Below are 26229 nucleotides of genomic sequence, written 5' to 3' on the forward strand. Positions count from 1 at the left end.
TCTGATCAAATATCTCAAATCTCGGACTTCAAAGACGATCTCGCGGGGATCCCAGGTTTGAGATATTTTGCCAAGTTGAGGGTCATTTAAATCGATGGGTATTTGAAGGACGAGTTTTCTGGCCAGATTTTCAAATACGTGTCCTTCCAGAGTCCGGCCAGTTTCAGGTTAAAATAATACGACTTGAAGCGCCAGGTTTAATCTGACGGTCTGTCACATCTTGATCAAGATCCTATGGCCGAATACTATCTCTCTGAGAGTTAGAACGGTGGAATCTCTGGGGGGTCTCATTGAAAGAAAGAGATGGCAAATGGTTGGGGGCCAGCGCACACACAGCTTCGGTGCATATCTTTCGTAGACCTGACGGATCACCGACATCTTCTCCTCCTCCTCCTCTTCCTTCTTCTTCTTCTTCTTCTTCTTCTTCTTCTTCTTCTTCTTCTTCTTCTTCTTCTTCTTCTTCTTCTTCTTCTTCTTCTTCTTTTTCTCATGTGTGCGACTATGTGGCCTTGTGGTATGAAACTCGCTTTCGGATCGGAAGATCCTGGGTTTGAACCTCGCTGGGCGCATACTTGAAAAGACTCTTTACTCACATTCTCTCACCGTACTCATGTGTAAAATGAGTACATGGCCGTTAACAGCGTTGTCTCTGTCGAAAAAAAACCCAATCCGGAACAAACTCGGGTTTGTATCCGAAACGTCCATTTTTTGTAATGACCCGATACACTTTATAACTATAACAAGTGGTCCCATTGGTTGAACTATTGAATACAACTCACGATTTGTTTTCTTTTGTGACCAAAGACTGACATTTTGACGTCATTTTTTCGGTCAGTGTCAGGCAAAAGTTAACGATAGCTGCGAAGTCAGGCTAAAAGTTCACGATGGCCACGGTCAAGCACAGTGACTTCCATTGAGCGCCTCCCATGTTAACCGCCGAAGACACGTATTTAAAAATATGGCCAGAAAACTCATCCCCATTTATTAGGACGAGATTTCTGGCCAATTTTTTAAAAATGTGTAGGGTTTGTTTTTGTTTTTGTTTTTGTTTTTTTTTGGGTTTTTTTCTTTTATTTTCTTTTTTTTTTCTTTCTTTGGGGGGGGGGGGGGGGGTTCAGAGTAATGTAGAGTTCCTATCAATTTCTCACAGTAAATTAAACGGTAATAAAGATGCACTTATTTGCAGGTCTGATAACCCAATACATTATGGGGCTCATTGTTGTAATGGAAATCTAAAAAAAATAAATGAAACACAATAACATTGCCCGTTACAACAATGTTAAACTAGGCCCACAATAATTGCGTTCAAGTGTCAGACCTGCATATATGTACACGTCGTAGTCAGTTAAATGTTTTGTCAAGAACTAAAATTGACGGGAAAAACAAAAAAAACTTCATCAGAAACAATACTGTTGCATTTTCCCCAATGCTTCGCAATACTCTACGCGTTTCACAATGAAAGACTCAAATAACCAGTTAAATTGATGCCATGCGTTTTGATAAAATACTCACAACACCCGCCTGTCAAATGAACACTTACCAACATAAACAACGGTGTGTCGTAAAAAAAAAAAAAACAAACAAACAACAAAAAAAAAAAAAAACATAAAACGTTTAACGTTTATTATAGTATTGATTGATTTAATTTAATGAATGAAAACTATCTAATCACTATCAGGCTGTTTGAAAACGATAAGAAAGAGCTGAGTGGCGTCATCATCTTCGTTCCTTCTAAAAGCTTATCCTGGTGGTAGTGGCAGTGGTCTCGGGGGTAGAAAGGTGTTGGAATTTTGTGCTTTAAGTCCGGGGCGTTGTCCTTCCAAAACTCCCGCCCCGCCCACTGATTCATTTAATTTACTGAATGAAAACTAATCACTAACAACAGGCTGTCTAAAAATGGTAAGAAGAAAGAGCTGAGTGACGTCATCATCTTCGGTCCTTCTAAAAAAAGCTTATCCTGGTGGTGGCAGTGGTCTCGGGGGCGGAAAGAGGGCGGGATTGGTTGCTGGTGTTTGTGGCAAAATGATTACGTCCGGTTGTGTGGTCGCTCCAAGGGCACCTGTCCCGCCCCCCATTAACAAGAGTGGAAGAAGCAACTGGAGAAGGTTCATGCTGCTACCACCCCCACCCCCACCACCACCTCCTCCTCCTCCACCACCATGATGGCGATGGTGAAATGCTTTCATGAACCATTTACTAGACGAGGCAAATTGGACACAGGGTGTTGAGAGCAAAACAATGAAAAACACACAAGTAACGGTGACACGTTTTGAATTCATGCTGACCTTTAAGAAATATTAATAATAACAATAATATATTGTTTTTAATTTGTAAACAAGTTTATTATTATTTTTTTGGAAATTATCCAACTCGACTCCAAGGGTGCGACGCGTCTAATATTGAATCAAATATGGACACATTAAATGAACGATAAATTAAACCATTTCCAACCATCAGTGATGGGGTTTCAGTTTGAAGAATCGAGCATTTGAAAAACCTGTCAATTTTCCCACTTATATACTACCATGCGTTGTGGAAAGAAAAACAAAAATCCTTTATCTTCTTTGTATGTACTCAATTTGTCATTACGTCAGTCAAACGGTTGGAATTTGTTGACAAAACGTCTCTGTCTTCATGTTGACCAAACGGTTATTATTTCATTTACCGATAGATGGGGATGACCTCCTGCTTGTCATAATAACAATATTATTTCAAACCTGAGTTTTCTGCGAAGTCTCAGGGTTGGACTCATTTGACGTTGAGATGAACCGGAATCAATGGAAATGTGACGTCAACATTAACTGGCCAAAATATTAAGAACGGTATTCTGTCATTGAATGGCAAAGCAAAGAATCAATGTTTTAAAAAATCCCAACTATTTCGTTTCGTTTAGTTTCTCTCTAAACATTTCGTTTTTTCAATAATGTTGAGTTTCGTTTTTCAATAATGTTTAATTTTACTTATTCACTCATGTCAGCGATCAGTTTCATTCACCTCAGTCTTTTTATCTTCTTCTTCTTCTTCTTCTTCTTCTTCTTCTTCTTCTTCTTCTTCTTCTTCTTCTTCTTCTTCTTCTTTATTTTTCATCTTTTCACTGATGAACGAATTATATTACGACTTTCCTCAACAATGAAAATGTACGCAAAGTCACTTTTTCTTTTTTAGGGAAAACAACAGATGATGTTTTATCAATGATCACGTACAGACATCAGGAAAGTAACGGTAAAAAAAAAGAAAAAGAAAAAATAAAGAAGAAAGGGAATTAAAAGAGAAAACTCCCCGAAAAAGGAAAATACCAAATAGTTTCACGTGACAACAGCAGTGACAGATGATTTTATAACGGCGTGTATACATACATACATACATACATACATACATACATACATATATATATATATATATATATATATATATATATATATATATATATATATATATATATATATATATATATATATATATATATATATATATGCAGGTCTGACATCCGAACCTATTAATTATGGGCCAAGTTTAACATTGTTGTAATGGACAATATTTTGCGTCTTTTATTTTATTTTTGAGATGTCCATTACAACAGTGAACCTATAAGGAATTGGGTTATCAGACCTGCAAATAATTGCACGTCGTTTTATAACAATTCATGACCATTCGACACTTAGTAGATAACCACGCCTCTCGGACAGTCGTCATAATGTAAACAATGACATTGATTGGTAAACATAGCAAACTACACAGGCTTTAATATTGATGGTATGTGTTTAAATAAAATATCCACTGTTCTACCGCTTGATCAATAGAACCAACATAGGAAATTATGTGTAAACTTTAACGTTTAGATATAGTATGATCGAGAAAATCGTGTGAAAACTAGTCACCCATTTGGCGGTATAAAACAATAACAATGATCAGATGGAGGTCGATTTCATTCACGTTATCGTTTATAAACAACCAACTGTGTTTGTCCGAGCACGTGTGAAGGCGTGTCACAAATTCCATGTTTTGATTGGTCAAAAATCTACTGGTTATAATTGATACATCGGGCATCGTTGATTCAGGTGCTGTTGAATTGGATTCAGTAGTCTGATGTCACGCTGCCCGGCAATGGCGGCCTTCTTGGTTCTAAACAAGGAAAATCAATACTTTTTATTCTTCATGCTGGCTAGAACTTTTCATATGCCTTGTGATCAGAATGTGTAAAAGTCAAAACATGATCAAATTTATGTTTCTTTACCCTCTGGGTACGCTGTTATGCTCGCCGGAGAAATAGTTCATGTAGGCGTCCGCCATTGTTCCGATAGTTAAGAGCCAGTGTTACTAAGTTACCATGCGTCATTAGGAAGGAAGTGACGTTGAAGAGTATTCATGATATAAAAAGGAACAAAGCTGACGTCACTCAGCTATTTTTAGACAGTCAATTTCATCATTAATTCTTATTAAATTCTATTGATCAGACTATAAACACAAAAGTTTTGTAAAGCGCTTTGAGCACGTGTCGTGGGATATTGCTCTATATAAAAGCTCAAGATTCTTATAAGGTTACACATAGTCTTGTGTGCTGGCACCCTATATTCGGCTTGCGGATGTTATGAGTATTTTACCTAAACGCACATCATCTATATCAATCCGACTATAGATAGTATGCAGATGACGTCACTCAGGCCTTTGTTATTGTTTTTGCCATCCGCGTTTGTGAGTTGTTCACACTAAACTGTATTAACCAGACTATAAAAGTTCATGGTTACACAGAGTTTGTGTGTTGGTCCGTTATACTTCCGGATGGCAATGTTGTGAACTCCTTGGCCGAGCGCATTCTATCTATAAACGATAAAGGTGGCACATAGCTTTGTTCGCGGTACGCTCTATCCGTCTGGTGGATATGGTGACTATTTTCCCCCAAACGCATGGCATCAATAGAAGGAACGAAATTCATTTCACTCAGATCTTTGTTATTGTTTAGAGCAATCGTTTTGGGATTTCTTCTCATAAAATTATTGATGCGTTACGTTTATCTGAAGAACTCACAACACCCACCAGCCGCATAGAATGTACCAACACACAGCCCCCCCCCCCCCCAAAAAAAAAAATAAATAAATAATAACACTGTGTAACCTCGACCGTTTATAGATAGTATGCGCTTGGCTAAGTAGCTCATAACATTGCCATCCGGAAGTATAACGGACCAACACACAAAACTGTGTGTATACATGAACGTCTATAGTCGGGTTAATACAGTTCAGTGAGCATTACTCATAAACGCGGATGGCAAAAAACAATAACAAAGACCTGAGTGACGTCATCTTCTAACTATCTATAGTCTGATTGATAGAATTTAGTGAGAACTAATTATAATAATGGCAGTCTAAAAACAATAACAAAGAGTTGAGTGACGTCAGTTTTGTTCCACCCTTTGAATGTATGATATAGATAGTATGCAGATGACGTCACTCAGGCCTTTGTTATTGTTTTTGCCATCCGCGTTTGTGAGTTGTTCTCACTACACTGTATTAACCAGACTATAAAAGTTCATGGTTACACAGAGTTTGTGTGTTGGTCCGTTATACTTCCGGATGGCAATGTTGTGAACTCCTTGGCCAAGCGCATTCTATCTATATCGGTGCTTTGCATTAACCAAAAAGCTCACAACATCCGCCAGCCGGACATAGCCGTAGCCATCGTTATCATATGGATAGTATGCCCTTGGTTAAGAAAGTCACAACATTGCCATCCGGATGTATAACGGACCAACACACAAAGCTCTGTGCTTAGAGTCTTGATAATACCGTTTAGTGATAATTACTCATAAACATGGATGGCAAAAAACAATAATAAAGACCTGAGTAACGTCAACTTCATTCTATCTATAGATACTCAGGTCTTCGTTATTGTTTTTTTTTTTTTTATTGCCATCGCGTTTATGAGTAATGCTTACTGAACTGTATTAACCTGACTATAAACGTTCATGGATTCACATAGTTTTGTGTGTTGGTCCGTTAAACTTCCGGATGGCAATGTTATGAGCTTCTTAGCCAAGCGCATACTATCTATAGCCTGACACCAGAATCCACTCGGACTTATAGATAGTATGCAGATGACGTCACTCAGGCCTTTGTTATGGTTTTTGCCATCCGCGTTTGTGAGTTGTTCTCACTAAACTGTATTAACCAGACTATAAAAGTTCATGGTTACACAGAGTTTGTGTGTTGGTCCGTTATACTTCCGGATGGCAATGTTGTGAACTCCTTGGCCAAGCGCATTCTATCTATAGTTTGACGTCGTTTTTAAGGTTTGTGCAACGTCAAGTGAGTTGTTTGCAGAGCTCAAGGAAACAAGTGATCCCATTGGTTGAACTATTGAATACAACTCACGATTTGTTTTCTTTTGTGGTCAAAGACTTGACTTTTGACGTCATTTTTGGTCAGTGCCAAGGCTATAACTTTACGATGGCTAATGTCAGGCTATAGATAGTATGCGCTTGTCTAAGAAGCTCATAACATTGCCATCCGGAAGTATAACGGACCAACACACAAAACATGTTTGTATCCATGAACGTTTATAGTCAGGTTAATACAGTTCAGTGAGCATTACTTATAAACGCGGATGGTAAAAAACAATAACAAAGACCTGAGTGACGTCATCTTCGAACTATCTATAAGTTAATGATGGCTACGGTCAGTGTCAGGCTATAGATAGAATGCGCTTGGCCAAGGAGTTCACAACATTGCCATCCGGAAGTAGAACGGACCAACATACAAACTCTGTGTAACCATGAACTTTTATATTCTGGTTAATACAGTTTAGTGAGAACAACTCACAAACGCGGATGGTAAAAACAATAACAAAGGCCTGAGTGACGTCATCTGCATATTATCTATAGATAGTTCGAAGATGACGTCAATCAGGTCTTTGTTATTGTTTTTGCCATCCGCGTTTTATGAGTAATGCTCACTGAACTGTATTAACCTGACTATAAACGTTCATGGATACACACAGTTTTGTGTGTTGGTCCGTTGTACTTCCGGATGGCAATGTTATGAGCTTCTTAGCCAAGCGCATACTATCTATAGATAGTTCGAAGTTGACGTCACTCAGGTCTTTGTTATTGTTTTTTTTTTGCCATCCGCGTTTATGAGTAATTCTCACTAAACTGTATAGATAGAATGCGCTTGGCCAAGGAGTTCACAACATTGCCATCCGGAAGTATAACGGACCAACACACAAAGTTTGTGTAACCATGAACTTTTATAGTCTGGTTAATACAGTTTAGTGAGAACAACTCACAAACGCGGATGGCAAAAACAATAACAAAGGCCTGAGTGACGTCATCTGCATACTATCTATAGACCAGACTATAATCGTTCATGGTTGCAAATAGTTTTGTGCGTCGGCCAGTTATACTTCCGGATGGCAATGTTGTTAACTTCTTATCCAAGTGCATACTATCTAAAAGATGATAATGGTTACGTTCAGTGTCAGGCCATAAGTTAATGGTAGCTACGACATAACAAACCAAAACACAAAACTCTGTTTAACCTTGAATGTTTATTTATGGTTCGATTGATAGAATTTCATGAGAAAACTCATAAAAATTGCTGGGTAAAAACTAAAAACAATAACAATCGGGTGAGTGACGTCAATTGGATTCAATAGTCTGATGTCACGTCCGCCCAGCATCCAGCAGCTTGGTTCTAAACAATGAAAATCGGTAATTTTTATTATTCATACTGGCTAGAACTTTCCCCCGTGTCATGTGATCAGAATATAGATAGTATGCTGATGACGTCACTCAGGCCTTTGTTATTGTTTTTGCCATCCGCGTTTGTGAGTTGTTCTCACTAAACTGTATTAACCAGACTATAAAAGTTCATGGTTACACAGAGTTTGTGTGTTGGTCCGTTATACTTCCGGATGGCAATGTTGTGAACTCCTTGGCAAAGCGCATTCTATCTATATAAAAGTCAAAACATGATCAGATTTATACTGTTTTTCTCCTCTGGATGCCTTTTATCCTCGACGGAGAAGTATTTCAAAAGGGCGTACGCCATTGTTCCGATAGTTTAGTACCAGTTACCAAGTTACTATGCGTCATAACGAGGGAAGTGACGTCACCATTGTTGAAGCCTATTTCTATAAACGTTTCAGGTTACACATTATTCTGTGTTTTGGTACGTTATAGATAGAATGAAGCTGACGTCACTCGACTCTTTGTTATTGCTTTTTTTCCATCAACTTTTATGTGCAATTCTCACTAAACTGTATTAACCAGACTATAAAAGTTCATGGTTACACATAGTTTTGTGTGTGGGTCCGTATACTTCCGGACGGCAATGTTGTGAGCTTCTTAGCCAAGCGCATACCATCTATTAACGTTTCAGGTTATAAATAGTCTGAAGTTGACGTCACTCAGTCTTCGTAATTGTTTTTTTTTTTTGTTTTTTTTTTTGCCATTCGCGTTTTTGAGTAATTTTCAATAAACTGTATTAACCAGACTATAGACGTTCAAGGTTACACATAGTTTGTTGGTCCGTTATATTTCCGGGTGGCAATGCTGTGAGCCTCTTAGCCAAACGCATACTATTAACGATTCAGGTTATACATAGTATGCGCTTGACTGAGAAGCTCATAACATTGCCATCCGGAAGTATAATGGACCACACACCAAACTATGTGTCACCATAAACGTTGATAATCTGGTTAATACAGTGCAGTGAGAATTACTCATAAACGTGTATGGTAAAAACAATAACAAAGACCCTTTTGACGTCAACTTCATTCTCTCTATACATTATTTCATGTATTGGTACATTATATCCGACTGGCGGATGTTAGGCGTTTTTTAATCAATTGCACAGCATCAATTCGTCTTTCATAAAATAACAACAAAAAATGATTGTATTTGGCCCAATGCAAAAGGCCAGTCATGCAAAGCTTGTAACTCATTCAAATAATCACGCCGAGTCAACAAGCCGCAGTGTCACACAGTCGAAAACAACAACATTGTTTGGCTACGGACTCTGGACGAATAGCCAATGATAGCAAGTTAACGATTACGTTCCCCGAGCTCGCGCACAGGGCGTCGCGTGGCGACGTCAGACGTAGTCATCGTTAACTTATAGCCTGACCGTAGTCATCGTTAACTTATAGCCTGACCGTAGTCATCGTTAACTTATAGCCTGACCGTGGTCATCGTTAATTTATAGCCTGACCGTAGTCATCGTTAACTTATAGCCTGACCGTAGTCATCATTAACTTATAGCCTGACCGTAGTCATCGTTAACTTATAGCCTGACGTAGTCATCGTTAACTTATAGCCTGACCGTAGTCATCGTTAACTTATAGCTTGACCGTAGTCATCGTTAACTTATAGCCTGACCGTAGTCATCTTTAACTTATAGCCTGACCGTAGTCATCGTTAACTTATAGCCTGACGTAGCCATCGTTAACTTATAGTTATAGCCTGACGTAGCCATCGTTAACTTATAGCCTGACCGTAGTCATCGTTAACTTATAGTTATAGCCTGACGTAGCCATCGTTAACTTATAGTTATAGCCTGACCGTAGCCATCGTTAACTTATAGCCTGACCGTAGTCATCGTTAACTTATAGTTATAGCCTGACGTAGTCATCGTTAACTTATAGTTATAGCCTGACCGTAGCCATCGTTAACTTATAGCCTGACCGTAGTCATCGTTAACTTACAGTTATAGCCTGACCGTAGCCATAGTTAACTTACAGTTATAGCCTGACTGTAGCCATCGTTAACTTACAGTTATAGCCTGACCGTAGCCATAGTTAACTTATAGCCTGACCGTAGTCATCGTTAACTTATAGTTATAGCCTGACCGTGGCCATCGTTAACTTACATTTATAGCCTGACCGTAGCCATCGTTAACTTATAGCCTGACCTAAAAAATTACGTCAAACTATAAGTCTCAGAGGGTTCTAGCGTTGCCATCGTTAAGTTATAGCCTGACAATGAAACCCAAAAAGACTGGCATTTTGACGTCATTATTTGATTTTTGCACCGCCAAGTGAGTTGTCGTTAGTAGTGCTCATGGAAACAAGTTATTTCATTGGCTGAACTATTGATTACAACTCACGATTTGTTTTCTTTTGTGGCCAGAGACTGGCATTTTGACGTCATTTTTTGGTCAGTGTCAGGCTATAAGTTAACGATGGCTATGGTTCTAGTGTCAGGCTATATTTTAACGATAGCTACGCTAGAACCCTCTAGGACTTATAATTATAGTTTGACGTCATTTTTAGTTGTTTTTTTGTGTTTTTTTTTTTTTTTGCACCGTCTTGTGAGTTGTCGTTAGAAGAGCTCAAGGAAACAAGTGTTTCCATTGGTGATCTATTGAATACAACTCACGATTTGTTTTCTTTTGTGGCCAAATACTTGTCTTTTGACGTCATTTTTTTGGTCAGTGTCAGGCAATAAGTTAACGGTGGCTACAGCCTGACACTGGCCAAAAAATGGCGTCAAAAGACAAGTCGTTCGAAAAAAAAAAAAAAAAAAAAAAGAAAACAAATTCGGAGTTCTATTCTATAGTTCAACCAATGGGATAAATAATTGCTTCATTGAGCACTACTAACGACAACTCACCTGGCTGTGCACAAACTTAAAATATGACGTCAAAAGATAAGTCCTAGTGGGTCTTTGTGTCAGGCTATAAGTTAAAGATGGCAACGCTAGAACCTTGAAAGTACCAGGTACTACCAAAATCAACATTTGGTTTTCACGTTTTTTGTTTGTTATTTTTGTTTTATAATTTATATTGTTTGGGCTTTTTTTAAAACTCCATGGGTAGAACAGTAATGTCGTGTTTTGAAACTTATGTAGGCCATAATCATCATCATCATCATCAACATCATCATCATCATCATCATCATCATCATCATCATCACCATCATCATCACCACCATCATCATCGTCGTCGTCGTCGTCGTTATTATTATCATTATTATTATCATCAAATACCCAAAAAAGATCTCAAATGAATCACTCTATAAGATCACAAAAGAAAGACCAATCTCCCTTAACATTTTACAACAACAATGGCAACTTTTCGGTCACATACTACGCAGGGACAAAAACATACCAGCTAACCAAGCCATGTCGGGATACTTCCAAAAACACGGGAACCTTTTCAGAGGAAGACCGATCACAACACTCCCTGTGATCCTAAACAAAAACCTCACAACACTTGGACAAAGCATTAGTCTCATAACGGCAGGGGACCTTGAAAATCTGAGAACCCTAGCAGAGGACCGGCAATATTGGAGACACCTCACACAGGAAATACTGGAAACAGCCAAGGCGACCCGATCTTTCGGTCGAGACGCGAAAGGCATCTAAGTCAAGTCAAGTCAATTATTATTATTATTATTATTATTATTATTATTATTATTATTATTATTATTATTATTATTATTATTATTATTATTATTATTATTATTATTATTATTATTATTATTATCATCGTCATCATCAATATTATTAATAGACTATTATTATTATTATCATTATTATTATAACAATTATTATTACTATATCACCATCACCATCACCATCGATCATGATAGTCATTATTATCATCATCATCGTCATCCTTACTATGTTATCATTATTTTATCACCATAGAATCATAATTATCTTCATCACAGATAATCAAAACTTCATGTAGCCATCCAGAGCTACGCCTCGGCATGACCCACAGACAACTTCTGTCTCTGATAGCCATCCAGAGCTACGCATCGGCCATGCACCACTACTAGACAACTTCTGTCTCTGATAGCCATCCAGAGCTACGCCTCGGCATGACCCACAGACAACTTCTGTCTCTGATAGCCATCCAGAGCTACGCCTCGGCATGACCCACAGACAACTTCTGTCTCTGATAGCCATCCAGAGCTACACCTCGGCATGACCCACAGACAACTTCTGTCTCTGATAGCCATCCAGAGCTACACCTCGGCATGACCCACAGACAACTTCTGTCTCTGATAGCCACCCAGGGCTACACCTCGGCATGACCCACAGACAACTTCTGTCTCTGATAGCCATCCAGGGTTACACCTCGATATGACCCACAGACAACTTCTATCTCTGATAGCAATCCAGGGTTACACCTCGGCATGACCCACAGACAACTTCTGTTTCTGATAGCAATCTAGGGTTACACCTCGGCATGACCCACAGACAACTTCTGTCTCTGATAGCAATCCAGAGCTACGCCTCGGCATGACCCACAGACAACTTCTGTCTCTGATAGCCATCCAGGGTTACACCTCGGTATGACCCACATACAACTTCTATCCCTGATAGCAATCCAGGGTTACACCTCGGCATGACCCACAGACAACTTCTGTTTCTGATAGCCATCCAGGGTTACACCTCGGTATGACCCACAGACAACTTCTGTTTCTGATAGTAATCCAGGGCTACACTTCGGTATGACCCACAGACAACTTCTGTCTCTGTTGGCATATCCGGGCTACACCTCGGTATGACCCACAGACAACTTCTGTTTCTGATAGCAATCCAGGGTTACACCTCGGTATGACCCACAGACAACTTCTGTCTCTGATAGCAATCCAGGGTTACACCTCGGTATGACCCACAGACAACTTCTGTTTCATCTCCCGCCGTCGTTGCTGTATAAGCTCTAGCATCTGTTGCTTCCTGAGCCCCCTTTGCGCCAAAATCTCCTGACCGATTCTCTCAAACTCGAAATGTCGAATCAGGAAATATCCTCCCACGACAAGGAACAGCATGCTGAGGACCATCAGACCGAAGCAGGAAGATGTTTTGAAATACCCAAACATGTAGACGCTGACAGCCAGTAGGAATGCTGGAAATGGATGAAACATAATGAAATAATATTAGACGCCATAAACATTTTCAAAATTTCTCGAAACAATATTGTAGAGGTTGATCATAATTATACTTGAAATATTTTATAAATAGCTCCTTTTAACAAAAAGTTGAGCACTATTATTTAATGGTTTTGTTGTTATAATTTATATATCTTTCGGTTAATTGCAACATTTCCCAAGAAACGAAATTAGTTCTATATAAAAGCCACTGATTAATCGCAACAAATTTTCGATCTCAGAAGTGGCAAATTCAAGAAACCAATCAAACAAAAGCAAAAACAAATTTTAAAAACACACACATTTTAATGAGACCCTGCGCTGTCCAAGGTTGTGTAAACTCAGAGGGAAAATGTTGCTACAGTGGACAAAGAAACTCAACTTCGGATAATCGCAACATTTTTGCTGATCCCAAGGTGTTGCGATTATCCGGAGTGGACTGTATTTATTTTTATTTTTATATTTTTATATTTATTTTTTATCGGGTTTATTTTATTGGGAAAGATTCTTAATCCCCAATTTGCTCACTTTGGACAACATGTGTGATTCCTGTTGACATCAGACATCTTGTTTGATGATGAATTATCTTTATTCCTTCATGGAATGCCTAGGCGACCGTATCTAATCATTCTGTAGCGGAAGGGTGTAATAATAATAATAATAATAATAATAATAATAATAATAATAATAATAATAATAATAATAATAATAATAATAATAATAATATATAATAATAATAATAATAATAATAATAATAATAATATAATAATAATAATAATAATAATAATAATAATAATAATATAATAATAATAATAATAATAATAATAATAATAATAATAATAATAATAATAATAATAATAATAATAATAATAATAATAATAATAATAATAATAATAATAATAATAATAATAATAATAATAATAATAAAACAAAAAACAAAAAAAAAAAACAAAAACAAAAAAAAAAAAAACAAACTACAAACCACCCCAACAGTCGTGCTTATATTGAGACAAAATAAAGACGTATCATCATATCAAAGCTAATGTTTTTAATTTTTGCATGTCAATGGTATTTGAACAAAACTATCTATGCACTATATTGCTTGATGAGTTATCTATATTCCTTCGTGGAATGCATAGGCGACGATGTCTTATGATGTCATGGCTGAAAAGGCATACTTAATTTTATCTATGCACATGCTTATTAAATTCTCTAGGATTGAGTGAATTAACGAATTATGACCGAGCGCCAAAATTTACGGGCTTGGTTCTTGGTGTGAGCAACAACGTACGATCCTGTTATCCTAGGAGATTTTTGCCCCCTTGTATTTTCCTTTCTGCTTAGTCCGGGACATTTACATTCACCTCTATCCACGTTTTACATATATCATTACACCAACACCTTTAGCGCTTATATAGCGCAATAGCACTAAACGTGCTCAAAGCGCTTTACAGGGGATCCATAGCCAAGAGCAACACTTATCTTGTAGTAAGACGAGACAAACAAAACACCTGTTAGGCGATGTTATAATTTTGAGGTCAGACACAACACTGTTAACGGCCAGGTACTCATTTTGCACCTGACCACGATGAGATATTGTGAGTAAGGAGCCTTTTCCGACTCAACTATGCGCCACGTAAAGGAGGGCTCGAACCCACGACCACCCGATCCGATGACGAGACCATATAGCCGAACTCCAGTGCCTGCTCTATTATTTATCGTCACTTACCTGTCATAAAGGCAAGGATGGGGGTCATGTGAGCGACTTCTCCCGGATCGTAGACAAATCCATTGGAACTGTGAAGTCTTTTGTAGGTGTAAATGGTGAGGATGGTGGCGCACAACCATCCCAGGAAAGTAGCCAGAAGAGAGGTGACCAGGGTAAACTTGTGTAACACTGAAATACAGGGAAGAAGCATCGTGCTAGTGTCAGGATAAAGTCATTATTTTTATTATTATTATTATTATTATTATTTTTTATTTTATTATTATATTATTATTATTATTATTATTATATTATTATATTATTATATATATTATTATTATATATAGTATAGTAAGTAGTAGTAGTAGTATAGTAAGTAGTAGTAGTAGTAGTATGAGTAGTAGTAGTAGTGGTAGTAGTAGTAGTAGTAGTAGTAGTAGTAGTAGTAGTAGTAGTGGTAGATAGTAGTAGTAGTAGTATGTAGTAGTAGTGTAGTAGTAGTAGTAGTAGTAGTAGTAGTAGTAGTAGTAGTAGTAGTAGTAGTAGTAGTAGTAGTAGTAGTAGTAGTAGAGTAGTAGTAGTATAGTAGTAAGTAGTAGTAGTAGTAGTAGTAGTAGTAGTAGGTATAGTAGTAGTAGTATAGTATAGTAGTAGTAGTATAGTAGTTATAGTATAGTAGTAGTAGTTAGTAGTAGTATAGTAGTAGTAGTAGTTAGTATAGTAGTAGTAGTAGTAGTAGTAGTGGTAGTAGTAGTAGTAGTAGTAGTAGTAGTAGTAGTAGTAGTAGTAGTAGTAGTAGTAGTAGTATAATCGTCATCATTATATTGTCGTATACTTTCAAATCTGAAACTTAGACGTCTTTGGGGAGCTGCAAGATCTGGGTCGGACGTCCCGCTTGCTGAAAGGAAATCGATGTGCATTTCGAACCCAACACCTCTCATTTCCAGGTGCATTGATCGCCGCGTAATCCTGTCTGACAGAAATTATTGCATATGGCCACTCATGCATTATTGTGTCCATAACAGCACCTTCCCGTGGTGTTCCCTTTTTCTACTGAGTTTATGATGGGCGCGACCGAGTCCCCGGTGGTATATAGGGAGTAGGTGGGACCCCTTCCTCTTAAGGTGCAGGAGACAGAACCCACCGGTAAGTGGTACACGCTCTGCTCCTCACCCACCCACCTCACACTCATTCTGTATTGTGGTGTCTTCTGTATGTCTTTACTTTTCTTAATCTACCCCTATAGCTCATACTTGTTTCCTATTGCTGTAACTTTAACACTTCTATATTCCCTCTTTGGTCGGCCTGTGGCCCATGTCTTCTGCATGACTATCTGTGATTGATTGTAATCATGTATCCTTCTTTAAAAATTGAGATTTTTAGGGGAAAGGGCTGGTATCCCTTTGTTTAAGGCCCACAGAATCTCTCATCGACACAAATGACCCAGGACGTGACGATCCTCTGTTCATGAAATATTATGGCCCTTTAACTCTCTCCTTACCAGCCATTTTCAAGATTTCCCCAAAACTTCACACCCAACTAACACAAAAATAGATTTTTTATCACTCAGACATAATAGCATTGAAATTCTTGCGATACATAGATCTAGTTTCTTTTGCAAAACGTAATCTATAACACACTGTTCATTTTCTTTAAATTTTATGATGTACAAAAGAAAATTGAATAAGAAAAATGTTGGTTGTATCGTAACGAATGTGACGATTTTCCTATAGTTGGTAAGGAGAGGGTTAAGCAGAATGAATAACTGAAATAGATAACTGCAAGCCAGGAAACAGAAGGTGGCGGGGAATGGGCGAACATGAAAGAGACTGTGGGAAAGACAGAATGAAGGCTACTTGGCTAAATAAACCCTATAAAAATGAATTATATGAGGAACATGTCATGTATCTGATGTTATATCAGCTGACAAGGAATACAGGTTAGGATGGGAAGACAGACCAGAGACTCCCCAGCATGCCATGACAAACAAAAGGACGTCTTTAAAGAAACCCCATGTTTGAGAGTTTTTGACAAAATCATTAACATCAAATTATTCTTATTGAAGGACGAGTTTTTTGGTCAAAATATATAAATAAATAAAATTCCCTTTATTCATCACATAGGGGAATTTTTTCTCTAGGGCCTATTCCAAGAGGAGACTGGAATAACCCAGGCGTCAGCCGCAGTGCAGCGCCGCAAATTGAGCTAGAGCGAGGTGACTTGCTCAAGGCCGCACACCGCAGCGGCGGGTGATCGAACTCGGTACCTTTCGGGTATAAAGCAAAGACCGTTACCGCTGAGCCACGCTGCCCCCCATCTTTCCAACTCCCAGTTTGCTCACTGTGACAACATGGGTGATTCCTGTTGACATCAGACATCTTGTTTCATCAATTATCTATATGCCTTCATGGAATGCCTAGGCGACGGTATCTATGTATGACGTAACGAAAGGACGTACTAAAAAAAAAACAAAACAAAAAACAATACAAACCAACCCACCAACGTGCTTATATAGCCTCAAAAAAATAACGATAAGAATTGAATCGTATTAATATATTAGACGAAGAAAGAGAATGACGTTAAAATATTTAAATTTTTTTAAATTGAGCTTTTATATAGCGCAATATCCACTAAACGTGCTCAAAGCGCTTTACAAGGGGTCCCTGGCCAACAACAACACTTAACATGTAAGACGAGACATGACGCCTGTTAGGCGATGTTACATTTTTTTCGGACAGAGACAACGCTGTTAACGGTCAGGTACTCATTTTACACCTGAGTACGGTGAGAGAATGTGAGTAAAGAGTCTTTTCCAAGGAATCAACTATGTATGCGCCGAGCGAGGCTCGAACCCAGGACCTTCGGATCCGAAAACGAGTGTCATACCACAAGACCACATAGCCGCAGATAAGTCTTTGTGTAGGTTCTAGTGTCGGGCTATTAGTTAATGATGGCTACGGTATAAGCTGGAGTGCCACAGGGAGTACTAGCATAGTCATCGTAAACGTATGGCCTGACACCGAACAAAAATTACGTCAAAAGACAAGTCTTTGGCCACAAAAGAAAACAAATTGTGAGTTGTATTCAACAGTTTAACAAACAGAATCACTTGTTCTCTTGAGCACTACTAGCGACAACTCACTGGACGGTGCAAAAAAACCCCTAAAAAATGACGTCAAACTATAAGTCCTAGATAGAGGGTTCTTGTGTTAAGCTTCATGTTAACGATGACGACGGTGCGAGACGGCAACGTACCAAATGCTGAGCGAAAGCTCCGTTCAATCATATCCGTGACGAAATAACAACGAAAATCCTTGCTTACAATTCCCAGGAAGAAAAGCATTGTATATAAAATGACGGCGAAGTTCACTGTAATGGCACCAATAAGTAATCTGTCTGGATAGATTGGTGGAGGCATTCTGTGGTCTGTGATGGTCTACTTGATGGCTGGAAGAATAGAGACACGTAAGTTGGTGGATTGATGGGTAGTTGGATGGGTGGTTGGGTGGATTGATGGGTAATTAATGGATGGGTGGTTGGGTGGATTGATGGGTAATTAATGGATGGGTGGTTGGGTGGATAGATGGGTAATTAATGGATGGGTGGTTGGGTGGATTGATGGGTAGCTGGATGGGTGGTTGGGTGGATTGATGGGTAATTAATGGATGGGTGGTTGGGTGGATAGATGGGTAATTAATGGATGGGTGGTTGGGTGGATAGATGGGTAATTAATGGATGGGTTGTTGGGTGGATTGATGGGTAATTAAAGGATCGGTGGTTGGGGGGATAGATGGGTAATTAATGGATGGGTGGTTGGGTGGATTGATGGGTAATTAATGGATGGTGGTGGGTGGATGATGGGTAATTAATGGATGGGTGGTTGGGTGGATAGATGGGTAATTAATGGATAGGTGGATAGATGGGTGGATTGATGGGTAATTAATGGATCGGTGGTTGGGTGGATAGATGGGTAATTAATGGATAGGTGGTTGGGTGGATAGATGGGTAATTAATGGATAGGTGGTTGGGTGGATTGATGGTAATTAATGGATGGTGGTGGGTGGATTGATGGGTAATTAATGGATGGGTGGTGGGTGGATTGATGGGTAATTAATGGATGGGTGGTTGGGTGGATAGATGGGTAATTAATGGATGGGTGGTTGGGTGGATTGATGGGTAATTAATGGATGGGTGGTTGGGTGGATAGATGGGTAATTAATGGATAGGTGGTTGGGTGGATTGATGGGTAATTAATGGATGGGTGGTTGGTGGATAATGGTAATTAATGGATGGTGGTGGTGGATTGATGGGTAATTAATGATGGTGGTTGGTGGATAGATGGGTAATTAATGGATGGGTGGTTGGGTGGATTGATGGTAATTAATGGATGGGTGGTTGGGTGGATTGATGGGTAATTAATGGATGGTGTGGTGGATGATGGTAATTAATGATGGGGTGGTGATTGATGGTAATTAATGGATGGGGTTGGGTGGATAGATAGTGGGTAATTAATGGATGGTGGTGGTTGGTGGATTGATGGGTAATTAATGGATGGTGGTTGGGTGGATAGATGGGTAATTAATGGATGGTGGTTGGGTGGATTGATGGTAATTAATGGATGGGTGGTTGGGTGGATTAGATGGGTAATTAATGGATGGGTGGTTGGGTGGCTAGATGGGTAATTAATGGATGGTGTTGGGTGGTAGATGGGTATTAATGGTGGGTGGTGGGTGGATTGTGGTAATTAATGGATGGGTGGTTGGGTGGATAGATGGGTAATTAATAGATGGGTGGTTGGGTGGATAGATGGGTAATTAATGGATGGGTGGTTGGGTGGATTGATAGGTAATTAATGGATGGGTGGTTGGGTGGATAGATGGGTAATTAATGGATGAGTGGTTGGGTGGATAGATGGGTAATTAATGGATGGGTGGTTGGGTGGATAGATGGGTAATTAATGGATGGGTGGTTGGGTGGATGATGGGTAATTAATGGATGGTGGTTGGGTGGATAGATGGGTAATTAATGGATGGTGGTTGGGTGGATGATGGTAATTAAGTGATTGGTGGTTGGGTGGATAGTGGGTATTAATGATGGTGGGTTGGGTGGATAGATGGGTAAAATAATGGTTGGGTGATGGATTTGGGTGGATGATGGGTAATTAATGGATGGGTGGTGGTGGATAGATGGGTAATTAATGGATGGGTGGTGTTGGTGGATAGTGGGTAATTAATGGATGGGTGGTTGGTGGATAGATGGGTAATTAATGGATGGGTGGTTGTGGTGGATGATGGTAATTAAGATGGGTGGTTGTGGATGATGGGTAATTAATGGATGGGTGGTTTGGGTGGATAGATGGTAATTAATGGATGGGGGTTGGGTGGATAGATGGGTAATTAATGGTGGTGGTTGGTGGATGATGGGTAATTAATGGATAGGTGGATAGATGGGTGGATTGATGGGTAATTATGGTGGGTGGTTGGGTGGATAGATGGTATTAATGGATGGTGGTTGGGTGGATAATGGAGATTGATGGTAATTAAGATGGTGGTTGGGTGGATTGATGGGTACTTAATGGATGGGTGGTTTGGTGGATAGATGGGCGGATTGATGGGTGGGTGGTTGGGTGGATAGATGGGTAATTAATGGATGGGTGGTTTGGTGGATAGATGGGAGGATTGATGGGTAATTAATGGATGGGTGGTTGGGTGGATTGATGGGTGGTTGAAAGGGTTGATGAATGGACGGATCGATGGATGGATTGATGGGGGGGGGTGGATGGGTAGTTGGCTGGGTGGTTGGGTGGATTGATGGGTGGGTGGGTGGTTGGAAGAGTTGATGAATGGACGGATTGATGGGTGGGTGGTTGGTTGGATGGGTGGGTGGGTGGTTGGATGGGTGGATTGATGGGTGGGTGGGTGGTTGGAAGAGTTGATGAATGGACGGATTGATGGGTGGGTGGTTGGTTGGATGGGTGGGTTGATGGGTGGGCGGGTGGTTGGATGGGTGGATTGATGGGTGGGTGGGTGGTTGGATGGGTGGATTAATGGTTGGATGGGCTGGTGATTGGGTGGATAGATGGGTAATTAATGGAAGGATGGGCTGGTGATTGGGTGGGTATATGGATGGTGTGATGGATGGGTGGTTATATAGATAGTTTGATGGATGGGTTGATGGATGGATGGATGAGTAGTTGGGCGAGTTGATGTATGGTTGAGGCTATGTAGTCTTGTGGTATGACACTCGCTTTTGTATAGCGCGATATCCACTAATCGTGCTCAAAGCGCTTTACAAGGGGTCCCTGACCAACATGTAGAACAAGACATGACGACTGTTAGGCGATTTTGCATTTATTTTTCCGACAGAGACAACACTTTTAACGGCCAGGCTCTCATTTTACACCTGAGTACGGTGAAAGAATGTGAGTAAAGAGCCTTTTCCAAGGACTCAACTATGCGCCAAGTAAGGTTCAAACCCAGGACCTTCCGATCCGAAAGCGAGTGTCATACCACAAGATCACATAGCCGCACTGTATTGATAATGAATACAAATGGGGAAAAAGATTGTTTGTTTTGTTTGTTTTTAAGGGTTTTACAGCGCTTGCAACATATTTAGGTTATATCAGCGCCAGTAAAAAGGAAGAAAATGGAATAGCAAAAAGTTCTAGAATTACAATTAAAGCAAGCACCCAAGAAAAAGTAAGACATAGGGGAACTGGGAACAAATAGGGATCAGATGTAAATTTCAAGAGAATACCACCAATGTACTTAGTTTGAAATCACCTCTAAGTCTCATCCGGAAACAAGCACAAAATCCAACAAAGAGGAATACACTCAAATGCTTACATTATACATTCAAAATAACAAATATTATAATAAGACATAACAGAGAGATGATTTACAAGGAAAAAAATATCATCTCCCAAAACAATAACTATGCAACTGACTGTTTCCCAGCTAGTACTCCGGCCAAAGCCGGGACAAACCCAAGTAATCTCATTCCAAGACAATGGCAGAAAGCATGTTGGAAAACAGATATAAGGGGATAGAAGACACAGTATGTACCCCCTGCCTACTATGGGAGGTCAGGATGGAAGAAGATGATGAAAACGATTATGACGATGATTTGTTTCTAAACAATATCTCGAACATTCACATTATCAACGGGACGACTGACCATGTCTTCACCCACCACAGAATCACAGAACACCACCCAAATCTAAGTCAATCAAAGCGTCTGGATCACAACTTCATCCTTTGAGATCGACGCCATTTTCGGAAGTGTCAAATTAAAAAGATGAATCAATTTTTTTAGGTGTGGAAGGCGAATTGTAATGACGTCATTTGAAGAACACAACTTGATAGAAGATCTTGACAGCCTCAAAACTCGGGCCCAGGACCGTGACCAATGGAAATAATAGACACCTAGATAACCACGCCTCTCGGACATTCTTCATAATGTAAACAATGGCAGTGATTTGTAATATAATTAAATAAGTATATAATAATAATAATAATAATAATAATAATAATAATAATAAATAATAATAATAATAATAATAATAATAATAATAATAATAATAATAATAATATAATAAATAATATATATAAGATGAAGCATTTATAAAGGGCATACTTCCACTCAAAGGTGCTCAGGGCGCTATGAAAAAAAAATAAAAAAAATAAAATATATAAAATATTTTTTTTCAAAAACAACCAAAATAAATAAAACAGTCAAGTTACAATCAATAGTGAATCAATGCACACATTATAATAACAACGGACTAACAGGCAAGGTAGAAAGTTTTAAATACCTAGGTTCAATAGTGACAACAGATGGAAGATGTAACCGAGACATACGAGCAAGAATAACTCAAGCCAAACAGGCCTTCATGGACCAGGGAAACATTTTGAAAAACAAACAGATGTCGTTCGGGATTAGATTCCGAGTCTTGAAGTGCTACGTGTGGCCAATCTTGTTATACGGATGCGAAAGCTGGACTACAAATGCAGAAACACAAAAGAACATTGAAGCTTTTGAAATGTGGTGCTTGAGAAGGATGCAGAGAATATCGTATACTGCACACAAAACGAACGAAGAAGTGCTAAAACAAACATACCAACAAAGGAAACTAATGCCCTTAATAGCGGATCGACAACTATCCTTTTTCGGACACATAGTAAGGAAAGATAAGAATGAATACCTGGCAAGTTGTGGAAAAATACCTGGTAAACGCGCCCGGGGGAGACAAAGAAAAACACTCATAGACCAACTGAAGGGCTTCACCAACCTAACAATCCAAGAGCTGTTTGAAAAAGCAAGAGACAGGGAGGAATGGAGAGAGATAATTCATGCAGTATCCGAAGCCTGGACCAGGCATGGAACCTAGAAGAAGAAGAACAGGCAAGGGGAAAAAGTTCTGTTTTCAGATTCTTTTTAAAATGTCAAATGAAGGGCTGGATCTAGTTTTAAAACTTATGCTATTCCATAACCGAGGGGCACTGATACAGAAAGCTTTACTGTTAAATTAATTTGAAAATATTATTACATTAATCAATAAAGAGTCAGTAGATCTCAAAGCTAGCACTGGTTTTTAGGGAGAAGTTAGGTGTTGAATGTAAGCAGGGGAAATTTCGTTCATGATTTTTTATATGCAAAACAAAGCATCTTATAATCAATTGATGGTAAACATAGTGAATCACACATATTGTACTATAGACGGTATGTGTCTCAGTAAAATGGAGTAGGTCAAGCGGCTCTTCTCTTAGATGCGCCGCGGAGCCACCTTTCAAATGTATCCTTTTGTGTTTTTAATATCAATGGTAGTTTGGAAATGAAGAAAGAATGTCCTGAATTTGTTGAAAGTATTTATAAATTTGATGTAATTTTGTTAAGTGAGACGTGGACGAATGAGAGAAGTAATTTAATGTTAGATGGCTACTGTGAACCGTTCTGCAAACACCGCAAAAGAAAATCAAGGGCCAAACGGGATTCGGGTGGGTTAGTGTGTTATTTCAGGAAGCGTTTGGAAAAGGGTGTGTCCGTTGTAGATTGGGAGTATGAAGATGGTATGTGTTTTAAATTAGATAAGGAACATTTTGGATGGAATGAAAGTGTATATTTATTATTTGTCTACATGAGGCCGTATGGATCAACGCGTAGCGATTTTGACGATAATGTAAGTTGTTTTGATGAACTGTTAAATCAATTGACAAAAGTGACCGATCAGGGAGGGATTATAGTAGCAGGAGACATGAATGCAAGGACGGCGGAGAGAGAGGATTGTTTGACTGTTGACATTAGAGAGAATCAGACAGAAGAGCTTTCGGTGGAGAATGTTTTATGTGAAAGAGATTTCTTATGTAATGACATGACAGTTAGACGTTTTAATAAGGACAAAAAAGTAAATGACTATGGACTGAAATTACTCCAATTATGTTACACATGTGACCTTGCAATATTAAATGGGAGAACAGGGGAGGATAAAATGAAGGGTGCACAACGTTTGGCAATAAAAAAAGGGGAGAGTACAATCGACTATGTTATTTGCAATAAGCGGGTTATAGGAAATGTGTGTGGTTTTAACGTCCATGAAACAAATGAAATGTCAGATCATAAGATAATATCGTTTACTTTGAAATTAAACAATAGTGATCATAGACGGGAGGTAAGTGACGGTTTAGATGGGATTATGTTGACAAAGTGGAAAGAGGATAAGAAGGAGAATTACGTTACATTATTAAATACAGAAGTGTGTCATAATAAGGTGAGAAATCTAATATATTTGGTACAAACTAACACAGATCCAGAGGTATTAGAGGGTAATATAGTCGAGTTAACAGATATTATAACAGAAGCAGGGATAGATCATGTAGTTAGGATAGAGGGGGAGGGGATAAACAAAAGAAAGGGAGAAGAAAGAAAGCACCATGGTATAACGAAGCTTGTCAGATCCAACGCAAAGTATTCACTGAGCGAGCACATAAGTTTATAGAGACGGGGACAGGGGAAAACAGGACATTGATGTGTAAGGAAAGGAATAAATACAGGAAGGTATGTAGGATTAACAAAAGAAATTACAGTCGCAAAAAAGCGCAGCATTTATTGGATTTAAGTAAGCATGAACCCCAGAACTTTTGGAAGGAAATAAAAAGAAATTCAGTATCACGAAGAGAGCTGCCAGATATAAACTTCTACGACCATTTTAAAACTTTAGCTAATAAAGAATCAGGGGTTGGGGAGATGGGTAGGGCGGAGATTGCAGAGGTAGAAAAGGATGTGGGAAGGAATATTATAGATATAGACATTTTAGATAAGCCAATCGAGATGGGGGAACTACACAAAGCAATTAAGGCTCTTAAACGCGGCAAAGCTACTGGAGTGGATAATATGTTAAATGAATTTATTATTAATGCAACTTCAGAAATCAAATTACTGATTTTATCGATTTTCAATAAGATACTAGAATTGGAATATTTCCCCTTGATATGGAGTCAGGGTAGAATTGTGCCGATTTTTAAAAAGGGAGATGAAAGAGATGTGAACAATTATAGAGGGATAACAATAATGAGTTGTATAGGAAAACTGTTTACAAGAGTGATGAATGAAAGACTAAATGTATGGGTGGAGGAGAGAATGTGTTAAACGAGGTTCAATATGGATTTAGAAAGGGAAGGAGCACAGCAGATTGCCATTTTATTCTACATGGAATTATCGAGATATTGCTATCAAAAGGGAAGAAGCTACATTGTGCGTTTATCGACTATGAAAAAGCATATGACTTTATTGACAGATCCGCATTATTTACAAAATTGATCAAATCCGATGTGAGCTCAAAATTTGTTAAGCTATTTAGAAACATGTATTCAAAGGTTGAGCTGGCCACAGGAGGTAAAGGTCAACAACAATTTTTTTTAATCAAATAGCGGATTATTACAGGGTGAAAGCACTTCGCCACTTTTGTTTTCGCTGTTTGTTAATGATCTTGAAAGTAAATTAAGTGACGATTCCATAGGATTACAAATACAGGATATTACAATTAAATTGCTCATGTTTGCAGACGATATGGCAATAATCAGTGAAACAAAAGAGGGTTTGCAGAACGGTTTAGACTCTTTACAAGAATATTGCATGCAATGGGGAATAAAGGTAAATATCAGTAAAACAAAAATCGTAGTATTTAAAAAGGGAGGGAAAACGGGGCAACAAGACAAATGGTCATATCAGGGTAAAAGTATTGAAGTAATCTCGTCATTCAAGTATCTAGGCTGTCATTTTAGCGCATCGGGATCTCTTACAAAATGTACACAAGAAGTAACAAACTCAGCCAGAAGAGCACTATTTTCACTTAGAAAGTATTTTAACACTAACACAGAAATTTTACCACAGATGCAAATGAAACTGTTCAATAGTACTATCTTACCAATACTGAATTATGGGGCAGAAATATGGGGTTTAAGAAGAGCTGATCCAATTGAAAGATTTCACCTCGGTTTTCTTAAATCCATTCTATGTGTTAAGCACAGCACACCAAACTGTTTTGTTTATGGGGAATTGGGGGTGTATCCTTTGCATGTTGAAAGAAAAATGAAAGTTATTAAGTATTGGTTGAAACTTATTCGCCCAGGAAGTAATGATTGCTCATTCAC

General features: G+C 38.7%; 1 protein-coding gene across 1 annotated transcript; it reads right to left on the reverse strand.

Annotated features, from left to right (window-relative positions):
• Window positions 1-12543: 12543 nt before the first annotated feature.
• Window positions 12544-21849, reverse strand: LOC144976620 (uncharacterized). The gene is made up of 4 exons (XM_078920917.1): window positions 21758-21849; window positions 17837-18028; window positions 14606-14773; window positions 12544-12854 (listed from the first exon to the last, which is right to left on the reverse strand). The coding sequence occupies exons 2-4, from the start codon at window positions 17997-17999 to the stop codon at window positions 12604-12606; spliced, it is 582 nt and encodes a 193-aa protein (XP_078777043.1). The 5' UTR covers window positions 18000-18028; window positions 21758-21849; the 3' UTR covers window positions 12544-12603.
• Between the last annotated feature and the right edge of the window lie 4380 nt (window positions 21850-26229).

Source organism: Berghia stephanieae, chromosome 7, assembly GCF_034508935.2.
Source record: "Berghia stephanieae isolate SIO BIC M18660-M18661 chromosome 7, UCSD_Bste_1.3, whole genome shotgun sequence".
In the NCBI taxonomy this organism is placed as follows: domain Eukaryota; kingdom Metazoa; phylum Mollusca; class Gastropoda; order Nudibranchia; family Aeolidiidae; genus Berghia; species Berghia stephanieae.

Coding starts and splice junctions, on each gene's coding strand:
- LOC144976620 (XM_078920917.1), bottom strand. CDS start 17,999: ATGCCTCCACCAATCTATCCAGACAGATTACTTATTGGTGCCATTACA. Junction 14,774..17,836: donor GAGCTTTCGCTCAGCATTTG/GTACGTTGCCGT, acceptor CCTGTATTTCAG/TGTTACACAAGTTTACCCTG. Junction 12,855..14,605: donor CATCCTTGCCTTTATGACAG/GTAAGTGACGAT, acceptor ATCCATTTCCAG/CATTCCTACTGGCTGTCAGC.